The 13,708-nt window shown below is 35.4% G+C and overlaps 1 protein-coding gene across 1 annotated transcript in view; it reads right to left on the reverse strand.

The window, feature by feature from the left end:
- Positions 1–13,708, reverse strand: part of LOC107717352 (serine/threonine-protein kinase Nek11) — a 61,218-nt gene that overhangs the window by 43,542 nt on the left and 3,968 nt on the right. Inside the window, 1 exon segment of the mRNA XM_074560100.1 lies at positions 11,461–11,695. Coding sequence (XP_074416201.1) covers positions 11,461–11,695 — 235 coding nt within the window.

Here is a 13,708-nt window from a genome sequence, read left to right on the forward strand (position 1 = left end):
GGGAGGGGAAGGGAAGGGAAGGGAAGGGAAGGGAAGGAAAGGAAAGGATCCATATTATCCATGACATTTCCAGGTTTAAACATTTTTCCCTGAATGTCCCTGAAATTCAGAATGCCAATAATGCTGAAAACCCTGGTGTCAGTATCAGGGTCGCTGCTGGCCAAATGGGTGCCCTAAGCAGAATTGTATTGTTGTGCCCCCTCCCCCAAATATTATGGATGTAAAAAAAACACCTAGGGGCCAAAATAGAACTTTAATAAAATATAAAAGCAAATAAATAAATAAATTGTAATTAAATTGTATTATTTACTAATTATAATTTTAGCTCTAGACAGTTACCTATGGCTATTATTTTATTAATACAGTTGTCTGATTGATTTTATAGTCTTAAGCATTCAGAAATCACGCAAAAGAAAATTAAGCAGTTTTAGTATGATAAAACCATGGTTAATTTTGGTAAGGGTTGTGATTTCCACGTTTTTGTTGAAGAAATTATAGAGGCTGTAGCATTTCTATCGCAAAAAGGTGGCCAAAAATTAAAGATTAAGTGGATATTTGAATTAGCCTAAATGTTTGGTCAATATTAAAGGACTTGATTGTCCTGTAAGTGTAACAGCAGCAATTACCAGGCCTTTGACTCCCTTTGCAGGCATTTGCAATAGGCTAATACGTAATGTACATTAATCGTTTATTTTGTATTACATTATGTATTTTAACAGTGTTATTCAATGAAACCATATAATTATTAATTAGCCAATCATTATTGCCTCATTGTTTTTATATAATGCATTTTAAGTAATTTTAAAGGCTGTTGTTATAACCACAAAAAATATTATCTTAATACTTCTTTGTAAACTATTATTTGAAGTAACAAAACCATGATTAATTTGTGGTTACCATCCATGGCTGAACCATGATTTTTGGTTTTATTCGTAGTAAAACCATAGTTAATTTTCGTAAGGGAACATGGCAACTCAGAGAGAATATTAGTTGCGTTGTTGGTGGTTAAATTATTACCGACATTAAAACACGTTATTAACAGCCAAAAAAGTTTCACAGGTTTATGAATGTACCTGAAAGTGATGCACGGGCTTCATCTTTTTTTCTTTTTTCGGCGCCACATTGCTGATGTCTTTTCACAGGCATAGTTGTCCATCAATTATTATTATTTGAATTCAGCCGCAAACATGAGGTGAGAGCGGTCGCGGGCACATATGGAGCAGCGGTACTGGTCAGTATAAGTATAGCCTAAGTCTAAGACAAGGCTGTTATATGACTAGTGCAACAAAAATACTGCCCCTTCCATTATCAAACATACAAATTATTTTTCTAAAGTTGAAGTCAAAATCTATTTGTTTTGCTTCAAGCAGATCTGGACTGCAATCTCTCAGTTTGTTTGGGCATGACACTTCTGGTCTCAACAGTCTCTTTGATATCTTGAGATGGGAGCAGCTGGTGGGGTGAAGACTGGCCTGCTAAAGGAAGCAGAGCTCCATCTTTATCAGCTCACTGTTACCGTTCAACCGTTCCGGTGCAAAGTGCTCCAGGGCAATCAGATCACTTTCTTCATGTAAGAGAGTGTGTATGTGTGTGTGTGTGTTTTCATGAAGGAGCAAATGGTTGGAGCGTAATAGAGGCTTCCCATCCCTAATGATTCCCACCCAGAGCTGTTTTTTAACAGGAAGCCAGACCCTCTTTCTCTCTGTGTGTGTGGCTTCAGTCTCTTAGCATGGAGACATGACATTTATCCAAAGGAGTAGGTGGTAATGAGATCTGCAGTGAGTCGTGTAGAGGAAATTTTTATTCATTTATAACAGAATCTTTTTCTTGTGACTATATCAAAGGCAACATTTCCACAAATAATTGCATGGTGGTATGCCAGACAATTAGTAAACACACACAGCCAGTTCCATATTTGCACCCATTATGCTTTTATAGAACATCCTGAATACAGTCACAGACTATCAATTCAGCTCCAGCATATTTGCTTTTTTAAAATCTGGTGATGGAATAATTACGTTTTTTTGCATTGTGACAATTCCCACTCAAGTTTTCAGTATTGTAAAGAGAAAAAAAAAAATCTAATTATCATTATCATAATATAGTAATAAAAATGACATGGTCTTAACATTGTTTATTTTAAAAACGGCATATTAGAATAAATACAATAAATACTAATAATATATAATAATAATAAGGGTCATTTACCAAATATGCACAGAAACCTTATGTAACAGAAAAGCAGTACACTTGCACTACAGACAGAAGATCAAAGATCAATGAGTCTCGTCTTGATTATAGTGAGTGTCTGTCAGATGCAAGTCAGCCTATGTGGAACACGATGGCAAACATGCACAAGATGAAAGAAAACAGAACGAGGACAACTAGAAGCTGGAAGCAGAGATATTCTTTCATTCTATTCATAAGATTTTCATCTTGCTTTATTCAGCTGCTGTAGATCAGAGTGACCCTTGCCTCGTTGAGAACGAGACAGAAACAAGATCAATGGTGAGGCCTATTGTTCATCCCATGTCTCTTAGGAGAATGGAACTCAATGCACACGCTCAGCACAGGAGGGATCCCCCTTAATCTACGTAGCAACTCCACATGATACGCAGTAACCCAGAGCACAGAACACAATCAAAACAGCATTAACATTAAAACTGTTTTTTATGTTTTTATGGCATCTGTGATCTTTTATTCTTCAACAGCTTGGAAACTATTTGGAATCAACAGTTGGTAAAATGCTACTGCATTTCTTTCCCCAAAAGCTGCCAATGTGGAAAATACAAGTTTTTAAACTTCTCAAAAACTACAACACAGTGTCATGACATAAGAGTTTATTTGCAAAAACAGATAACTCCGTTTTTATTATTTTCATAAATCATGTTTTTTATTGTGTTATGTTTCTGTTGTGTTTTATTGTGTTAGTTAGCTGTTTTTTTTTGTTATTATTATTTAATCAAAACAACCCAACTGCAGTTTGATTGATATTAACTGGAATGCAGGATAAAAAAAAACATTTTTGAACATTTGTAAAAACGGAGTTATCTGTTTTTGCAAATGAACTCTTCGTATATTAATTTGTGCAAGATGGAGAAATCATACAATGTTGTGCAATTTTGATTATACTGTATAAAACCTTTTTCCCTGTTAAAATCATGGCTATGTTTAGAACTTGTATGATTTCTAACAAGTTCACCATCTTGTATAAATTAGGACTATAAATTAGTTCTCATATAGTCATGTCTGATACAAAAGAGGACAGTTACAAAAATAAAATAAGACTTTTCACTTTTGCGAATGTTGGATATTTACAATTTGGTCACAGACTATCAATTCAACTCCTGCACATTTGCTTTTTTGCTTTTTTTTTTTTTTTTTATCTGGCAGTCAATGAAATAATTAAGGATGTTTATGGATGTTAATATATATATTACGTACAACAAAGGTCACCATAATATTAGAATAATAAAATGGTAATGTTGATCAAATAATAGATCAGATCATATAAAAACGAAAAGATTTCAGCATGTCATATAAGATGTCAGTGTTCTCATGTTTGATATAAAGAGGACAGTCTTACAAAAATGAAATTAGACTTTTCACTTTTGCAAATGTTGGACATTTGAAATTTAGTTCAGGTCAACACAGGTTCAAATTTTGTGACAATTTTAATAAAGCTAATAATTTTATATGGACGTGGTCTGACACATCAATTTAATACAGCAATTTGGACAAGAAAAAATATGGTGTCCTAAGGCAAACTATCTCCATAACATTCCAAGGGTAATAAACACACTTCCGAGGTAACATAGCTGTAGCATCTCCATTCAAAACAAAAAGCCCTGGCCTTTGACACAAGGCAGAAAGGCATGAAAACAGACCCAGAAAATCCAGGATTTTATTGCTACCCAGGAGATTTCACAGAGTTCTCAGTTGTGTTTCATCTAAGTATCACCTTTTTCTCACATGTTTCCCCAAAAGTTCCCAAGAAGAAATACAAATGGGCACAAATTGTTGCCATACAGTAAGAATTTTATGAGAAATGTCTTTGTATTGAAATCTCTGACTCTGGTATCTTAGCAGATTTTGTGACATTTAAAGGGATAGTTCATCATTTACTCGCCCTCAAGTTGTTAGAAAGCTGTATGAGTCTCTAACCAAAGAGTTGCTAGCCATTGACTTCCAAAGTATAAAAAACATGGAAGCCAAAGGCTACCAGCAACTGTTTGGTCCCCAACATTCTTCAAAATATGTTCTTCTGTCTTCAAAAGAGGGAATACATTTATACAGGTTTATTACAACATGAGGGCGCATAAACAATGACAACATTTTCTTTTTTGGGTGAACTATCCCTTTAAGATATCTTCTTAAATTCTCGATGAGACTCATGTGAGATTACTAGTACATATTTCAGTATCTCAAAAATCTGAGAAGCAGACAAAGTAAACGTCTTCATCTGCTCTCCATTTATTCTCACTGCTGTCTATGAGAAACGATCAGAGATCTCAATCCTGATTTTTCTTTCCTAAGGGGAATGTCTATTAAATTCACTGAGTTACCTGCGGAACAAAGCAGCTCCGGACAACAGCCTGTGTGCCAAAGAAAAAGATAAAGGAGACGTGCAAAATGTAATAATCACTGACCAAGCCTTCTAAAAGCACAGGGCAGTGATGACACGAGACCAGTCTGACCTGCAGATATGTCTTAATAAGCAAGGAAAAGATGAGAAGATCAGATGGTGAGATTGAGACAGAAGCTGTGGGGGAGATGAGCGTGACCTCTGGGCGATGTCAGGATGCTCTCAGCATTTCTGATCCATCGCTGAACACAGAAAAGACACCACAAGGAGGAGCTGGACAGTGTAAGTAGAGTGCTTTTGAAAGCTGGTTACGGAATAGGGTTAGGAGCAAATACATCCAGAATTATGGCTAGGAATTCAACTAAAAGGCATATGCAACCCATTATGCCTCTGTCACTTTATGTGAAATTCAAAGAGAGCAAGTTATTATTTTTCAATGACTTTTTGCACTGATGAATCATGCATAATAACCCCAGGAGCGTGTACAAAGAAAGTAAATAGAGTCCATTTTGACTTCATACTGTCTTTAAAATCATCATTTTAAAGCCCTCGAGGAAGAGGGTGATTCTATCACTCGATTTCATTTGGAACGTCCCTGCAAATAGCATTCCCTCCCCAGAGTGTTTTTCAAGGGCACAACAAGACATTTGCTCAAAATGTCACCACAACAGGCCAACACAGTTTACAGGACCAGATCATGTGACTTGCTTCAGGCTTATTATGACTAGAAATGACCAAAAAAAAAATCTAACCCAGGCTTGTGGTTTCAATACTGGATGCAATATACACGACCAGTCAAAAGATTTTTTTTTTAAATTAACATAATTAAGAAAAAGTTATATTTTTGAAAGTGTCTTATGCTCAATCAAGGCAGCATTTATTTAATCAAAGATACAATATTGTGAAATAGTTTTCCAATTTAAAATAACTGTTTTCTATTTGAATGTTTTTCAAAATGCAATTTATTCCTGTGATGGCAGAGCTGAATTTTCAGCAGCGATTACTCCAGTCTTCAAAGTAACAGTCATGCACAATTATTAATAATGGTTCTTAGCATTATCAATTTTATTTTACAAGTTTTTGCTGCTTAATATTTTTGTGGTCCACGTGATACATTTTTTGAGGATTCTTTGATAATTAGAAAATTCAAGGAACAGCTCTTATTTGAAAAATAAATATTTTGTAACATTATAAATATCCTTAATATACTTTTTGATCAATTTAATACGTCCTTTCTGAATACAATTATTAATTTATTTTCTTTTAATTACTTACTCTTGAATTTTGAATGGTAGTGTATCACGGTTTCCATAAAAATATTAAGCAGTAAAAAACTGTTTCCAACATTGATAATAATAGTAAATGTTTCTTGAGCACCATTGAGCACAGCATATACGAGAACATTGTTAAGGATCATATAACACTGAAAAACAATTGCTTCTGAAAATTCAGATTTTCCATCACAGGAAAAAATTACATTAAAATAGAAAATATTTTTCGTTTTAATTGTAAAAATATTTAAAATATATATTATTTTTTTTGATCAATTAAATGCAGACTTGGTGAGTATAAGAGACTTCTTTTCAAAAACATTAAAAAACCTTCCAAACCTTCACCAGTAGTGTAAGTTTATAAAATAAACGGTAATAAAATTGGAGTTACAAATTGAAAAACAATGTGAATGTCCATCATAGCAAAGTCATTCACATTCATCATACTCACATTATTCATCTTACATGTGCATATTCTAATTAAGCATCCTATTTTCACAGGAAGCTCAAGATTGACAGCTAATACAACCAGGAAAATAAAAAAATTAAGTTGTTAAAGAGTGATAGTCTGTGGGCTTTGCTCTCATGAGCCCCCCAAATCAACCTGCTCATCTTATTGCTTGTTCAGCCTTTAATTTTCCACATTCTCTCTTCAATTTCCTACTTCGCGTGTCCTGCCACCGCTGCTCAGATGCACTGTATTTATATAAGCGTCACGTCCCTCAATTACCAGCTGTAACCTGGCCCCAAAAATGTCATTTAGGAAAGAACAGATTGTTTTCCCTGACCTTTTCAAGCCTGAAGGGATCGGGAAGCCAGGACCACACTGTAAATTCAGTCTGTCATTAGCTCACAAATTATGAAGGGTCACTGTAATTATTTTGCTTTTAGTGTTAAAATTGAGGGAGAGACATCCATTGACAGAAAGTTGCCTCGACCTATTTGACCTTTTGCAATGACAAGGAAAAAAGAATCAGCCACCTTCTGGTGCATTTCAGATGAAAGACACTCACGATGACACTGATTTAAAATCAGAGAAAATCCATCTGAATAAAAACAATAAGCATAAATTATCATGCTGTTATTAAATTCTAAAAACCAATGGTCTTGAATAATGCAGAACTTGTGATCATTAGCCATTTTTAAAAAATGAAGAATGATCTTGGAATGAATGATAATTGGAGAGAAACTCTGTGGAGGATTATTTTTCCTCTAGTCGGCAGTGAATATGACTGCCACGTCTGCTGATCAAACTTTATGCACGTCATAATTCAAGTTAAAGCGACAAATAAGGAATGCTCAGAGCGGCTAATTTAATCCCATCGGTTTTTAGCGAGAAGAAAAATGCAAATGAGCATTTAACACAAAGCAGGGATTTAAAATCATATTTTTGTGACCTTATTTCCAGACCTTAAGGGAGTTAATCAAATACCACCAACAGAGAGGAACGCACTGCATCTGCCTCCTGGTTTTGTTGTAAATTGGTTCTCAGGTTGTTGAAGGAGGACTCTCATTTACCTCTCATCTCTCTACTCCTACATTCTGTTCTTTCCTCTTCCTACTTGAAAATCATTACAGCAAAGGGAACAGGTAAAGTGCACTTCAATAGCTCAATGCTGGCCTTGGATAGCTCTCATTCGTCAGGTTTTCCTGGAAGCTGAGACACGGGCGTAATAGGTCATGTGTTTTTAAAGATGCAGGAAACAACTCCTTAATGGAGCAGTTTATTCAGAACTAAACATTTGGCAGCTCAGGTCATTCCAAACCCATATGACTTGATATATGGGCAATGGTGCATTTAAGCACCAAAAGTACAAGAGCAAAAGTATCATAAGATTAATAAAAGTCATCCACTGTATGTGATTATTGAGGTCATATTTGCAAAAAGGTCTATTGTCCATAGTATAGCAATGTATTAAGCTCACACACAAGTGACAAGCAGTTTTTGTTGGTAAACGAGGCAAACATGATCGAAATTGTGTATGGAATTTGTTTCATGAAACTCTCGATCACATGGATTCCTAATTGAAATGACTCGATTTCATCTGTAAAATTTCATCAAGCAATGGTAAAAGTGACCGCCCCATATAACAGCCGTGTGATAAACAGACAGCTATTAATCACTGTAACCGGATCATGAGTCAGTGAGTTGAACCCGATCCGATTTCATGAACAAATCATTGAGGATGATTTCGTGAATTTGTATGGTATGGAGCCCCTAAGAGGACATGGTGATGGAAAAATTATATTTCAATTCTTGGCATTCCCTAGAGAAACTTTGAATTTGCTCGCAAAACAATCTCTTGCAATAGTTCTGAACTTCCTCAACTTTGTGTCTGCTCCATGCTTGGTTCCAGAATAAAATCTCTGAGGATTTAGTGAGGGTGGGCTATAGGGATGGGAAGATTCCCCGATTCGTTAGGTGCATCGGCATAAAAAGTTAACGATGTGATGCATCGGTTTAAAAAGTGTGTATCGGCTACAAGTCGGCATTTGTATCGCGATGCATCGTTTCTAACATATTTGCATCGGTAAAAACAGATTTATTTATATATAATTACTAGTGGATGCGCTATACTTTTATTATTTAGAAAGTGACCAATAATATGTGATCTATGTATTTGTTTGTCAAGCGCGTTCTCTCATCACCGCTGCTGCTGCGTGAATATGGCGAATCACAACACCACGGAGACCCGAGAAAAAACTGGGATTAAAGTCCAAAATCTGACTTGAAATAACCTAATAAATCAATCGGGGCTAAAGCGGTATCTTTAATGTATCGTATCGTTGACTATGCATCGAGATGCGTATCGTATCGGCCTCAGTCATGAGATGCACATCCCTAGTGGGTTAGCCTTAATGCATATTTTTTTAATGTATTTTTTCCTGTCCATTGCTATAGTTATCACTATGTCAGTCATTGCAATTTTGAGAGTGAATCCTACATTTATATGAGGATGTTATTCCCAACACTTTGCAGCATGTATGTGGCTGCTAATCCTCTAAGCAGCATTAAATGCAAAACATTTATTCAAATTCTGAATGTGATTATATGTAGCCTAGAAAGCACAAAGAGCGCTCCCTTTATAATCAATAAAAAGCTGTCACTCATCTTAGTTCATCGCAATCTCACAAAGTTCTGTTGTAATCCATGAAGCTTTACACTGCACAATGAATTGTTATTTATTTGTCTACACTTTCTTTGTTATAATGAGATGATTCACAAACAATTCAGAACTCAGCACTGGCCATAAACTGTTTTCAGCATTGAGTGGTTTCTAACTGATCGGCCAATGTGTTCAAGAAATCAACATCAAACCTCTGATGCTCTCCAGAGCACAAAAACAAATATGCACCAGAGTGTTTGTCAAATCTGTTTTGCCAATATGCTCTAATTATAGTTTCAACTTAGGGTGCTCTTGCTTACATTTGAGGGTGTTAGTATGGTTTTTCCTCCCATCTCATATTATTTCCATTACCTGTTGTTTTGCAAGAGACAGATGCTAACTTTTTTGGGAGCTAATGCTTTGAAATATAATTTCTGTAACATAATATCTCATTTTTTCATCATGTTCCTTTAGCGACTCCATATCTTGGTCAAGTGATTCACTGAAAAGATCTGAATCAAAAGAACGATTAGTTCATGAACTGGACACTACAGGAGCTTTGTGTTTTCCTAAAGAAAAATCATACCAAAATCACACCAAATGAAATTATATGAGAATAAGTAAATGATGGCAGACCTTTCATTTTTTTTGTTGAACTATCATGTTAACCTTTTCAACATGAACAACAGAACATTTTGTGCACATAATACCTCTAAAATGGCACTACACCCCCAGGGAAATAAGGCAAGATTTCTTTATCATGCTATAAGATGCTATATCTCTCTAGAGAGAACTATAACTAATGCTCAACTTTAAACTAAATATTCAAGCACAAGTGATGGATAATGCCAGGTCTGCTATGTTAGGTGTGGCCTACTCATATTGCTCAAACCAACAATTACATTTTTTGCATGTTTTGAAATATTACTTAGGTTTCAGTAACCAGTCTATATTTTTAACCACCCCTAACAAACAACATGTCCAACATGATCAACTTCATGAAGTGATGTAACAGCTCAAATAAACAATGATTTTAATGGCACAAACACTAGGCCGCACCATTCTGAAGCTCACGTAAGTGAGACTCAATGGCGAGACACACAAAGAATCATTACATTGAAGTATGACAGGTCGGTCTAATTTCGAAAATCTAATTTCGCCTTGGCCACTTCCTCTCATGTCTCATTAGAGCTAACATACCTTGATAATGCATTATGTCACAAGACCAATCTAATGAACAGTTGAGCTGATGTTGTAGAAAGCTGTTTACATTCTGTATTATGGATTCACATTAGAAGCTTCTACCTGAATAATGATAAGTGATCAAAACAACAAGATATCATGATCATCCATAAAGCTGTTACATCATCCAAGATAATATGTTTATGTTTATCCACTTCAAGTAAAGGATCCAGTCAATTACTGGACAAATTAAACTCTATTTACAATTGATCATCACCAACCTACAGTTTACATGTTGATAACATGTCAGGGATTTTATCTTCTAGCACTTAATAGCTTTGCTTAAAGAAACATTTTTCATTAACATTTAACATGAGGCAGTTATATGTGACTATATTCATGAAAACAACCTCTCATTCTTTATTCTGCTGTTGTATATGAAATAAATAGTACAATACATGAAAATTCATTCAGTCTCATCTTGTTAATGTAAACATCCGCTAATCAATGTTCTCTAGTCTGTTAGATAATGAAGAATAGATAGTCCCCTCATGTCAAAGCAGATCTTGCTTATTTTACCAGGACTGTAATACAGTATTGAACCCCTTCCATCATTTAGTTAGTAAACACCCGTTCATGTCCCATTTCTTAGTCTTTTTCTGGAGGAGAAGAGGCAATTTAAGATCTATTTTAAGGATATTGGAAAGCTGAGCAAATAACCAACCACAATCCTTTACAATTTTAACGTGCATGGTTCCACATTCTTTTTCAACCCTGAGATCAGAGGAAACAGGTATGAATATACAGTAAATGACAGGGCTCTGTTGATCAACTCCTGCGCATTTTCACAGTCTACATCCTTTGAACCAAAGCCTTGACCCAAATTAAACTGCCACCCCTTATCCGTGATGAGGTTTTGCAGAAAATAATTACATCATCCTAGATGATCACATACACAATTAGACCATTTTTTAAAATTTAGACCGGCTACAATACAAATGGATTATATTCATCATCAACTGAGTAACTCTCTCTATAAATGTGGAAAAATGTTTTGCTTTTTGAGGTGTTACGGTCAGATAACCCTAAAAGGCACTGTCACAATTACTATGATGTGTAATGTAAAAAATAAATGGAGAGAAAATTCCCATGATACATGAACCAGTTCAGTGAATGAACCAGTTTAAAGGTCTGGAATCAAACAGATGTAGCAGCATAGACCAAGAAAGCCCCAAATCTGTCATGCAGTGGTGTGCAAGGAAGTGCCTAAGAGAGAGAGAGCAAAATCAGGAGGTGGAAAGAGACCAGCCTGTACGAGAGTCTGGGCACCTGCAAACAAATTGGGAGATTTCTGGTGGACCTGGACCCAAGTGGGAGGTTGCACAACTGAGAGCTGGATCATGAGGTAAGCAGAATCAAGCACTGCTGCCAGGAGTCTCCAAGGAATCTTGTCTGACAGGCAAATCCACAGAGGACAAACTGAAAGTGGGCTAGCAGGGCTGAAGAGAGAAACATTTCCCTCCTTGAGTGAGATTAGCCACTTCTGGCCTCTGAGAGGAGAATAAACAAATGATATGCATAATGCTCCAGATTCGCTACAACTGCTGTTTTGTTTTAAGTGACTGCCACATTGTTATAGAGACAACTGTTCCTCATTTAAAATGGAAATACTCAATAGGACATGATGGGTCAAGAGGTCAAGAGATGAAATCTGCAGTCACAAACAAGATAAACCATTTGTTTACTCCATTCAAAATCTTATTTCAGATTTAATCATACTGCACCAAAAATTCAAATTTTGTCATCATTTACCCTTGTTCAAGAGAGTTCATGAGAGATGTCTGCTTTGAGACCAAATGATTCGTTTTAGTCAGATCTTAATGAACTGATTCATCCAGTACCCAAAAACTTCTGAAAGATTAGTTCACTATCTTCAAATGTCCATTCAAAGGTATTGTCTGACCACTTACAGTTCTTTTGTGTACTTTTAGAGGCTTGAAAGCTCCATTCATTGTAATTGCATGGAAAAGTGTGACCAGTACAAAAACATTTCCTTTTGTGCTGCAGCAAGAAAAAAAAGTCATAATAACAACACAAGCATCAGTTTTGTTATTGTGAACTAAAACTAAATCTGAAACTATTAAAATAATTTTCGGTAACTGAAATAAACCTGAAATTGAAAAAAAAAACATACATAAATATATACATATAAATAAATAAATATATATATTCTGGGTATCTCTTGTTCTTTGAAACCACAATAATGGGGAAGACTGCTGGTCCAGAAGACAATCATTGACACCCTCCACAAAGAGGGTAAGTCACAGAAGGTCATTACTGAAAGGGGTGGCTGTTCACAGAGTGCTGTATCAAAGCCTATTAAATGCAAAGTTGACTGGAAGGAAGAAAATGGGTAGGAAAAGGTGCACAAGCAACAGGGATGACCGCAAGCTTGAGAATACTGTCAAGCAAAGCTGATTCAAACACTTGGGAGAGCTTCACAAGGAGTGGACTGAAGCTGGAGTCAGTGCATCAAGAGTCACCATGCTCAGACGTCTTCAGGAAAAGGGCTACCAAGCCACTTCTGAAACAGAAACAACGTCAGAAGCATCTTACCTGGGCTAAGGAGAAAAAGAACTGGACTGTTGCTCAATGGTCCTCTTTTCAGATAAAAGTACATTTTGCGTTTCATTTGGAAATCAAGGTCTGGAGTCTGGAGGAAGATTCACGATATTCTAATTTTTTGAGATGCACCTGTATATATATATATTAGTTAGTTCAAATAGAAATGTTGCGTTGGCAACTATCTGAAATAAAACAAATATTGAAATAAAAATGATAAAGAGTAGAAATATAAAAAAAACACAAAAAATGGCAAATCACACAATAACTAAAACTTTTAAACTATAATTAAAAAAATATTTAAAATAATAAATAAAAGCTAATTCAAACTATTAAAAGATACTACAACATTACATATAACTAAAGTAACACAGATGAGCATAAGAAAATGATGACAGAATGTATTATTTTTGGATTAATTATTCCAAAATACAATATAAATTGTGATACCTTAACTAGGACAAAGTGGTTAAATGACAAGTTTGCTATTATAATCATCTTTGTCCCTTAAGTATGTGGATTTATTTAGAAAACAACACCGCTTGGAAATCCTTTGTACCCACAGTGGTACTTTTGGCACATTTGTGAGACTATTAATGAACACCAGAGAAGATGACAGGCTGCTCTTCTCTGCTCACACTCATTTTTTTAATAGAGATGTTGTTTGCGTAAAGGTCACACTTCTCAAAATGGCTCCCCATCTGGATAAAATACAGATTGTGTCACACTGAATATATATTCAAAATCGTTATATGGTTCATATAATCTTATAATTCCTTACATTTTTTTTTTATATAGCGCTTTTCTAGGCACTCAAAGAGCTTTACATTGTCAAAAGATGAATTCATTGTTTACCTGGGTCTTCAGTCTATGATTAGCTCACCTCCACCTCTACTCTTTTCGAAAGACATCCTGGGATTTTTAATGACCACAGAGAGTCA

This window comes from Sinocyclocheilus rhinocerous, unplaced genomic scaffold (genome assembly GCF_001515625.1).
Source record: "Sinocyclocheilus rhinocerous isolate Xijiao unplaced genomic scaffold, SAMN03320098_v1.1 scaffold933, whole genome shotgun sequence".
NCBI classification, from domain to species: Eukaryota; Metazoa; Chordata; class Actinopteri; order Cypriniformes; family Cyprinidae; genus Sinocyclocheilus; species Sinocyclocheilus rhinocerous.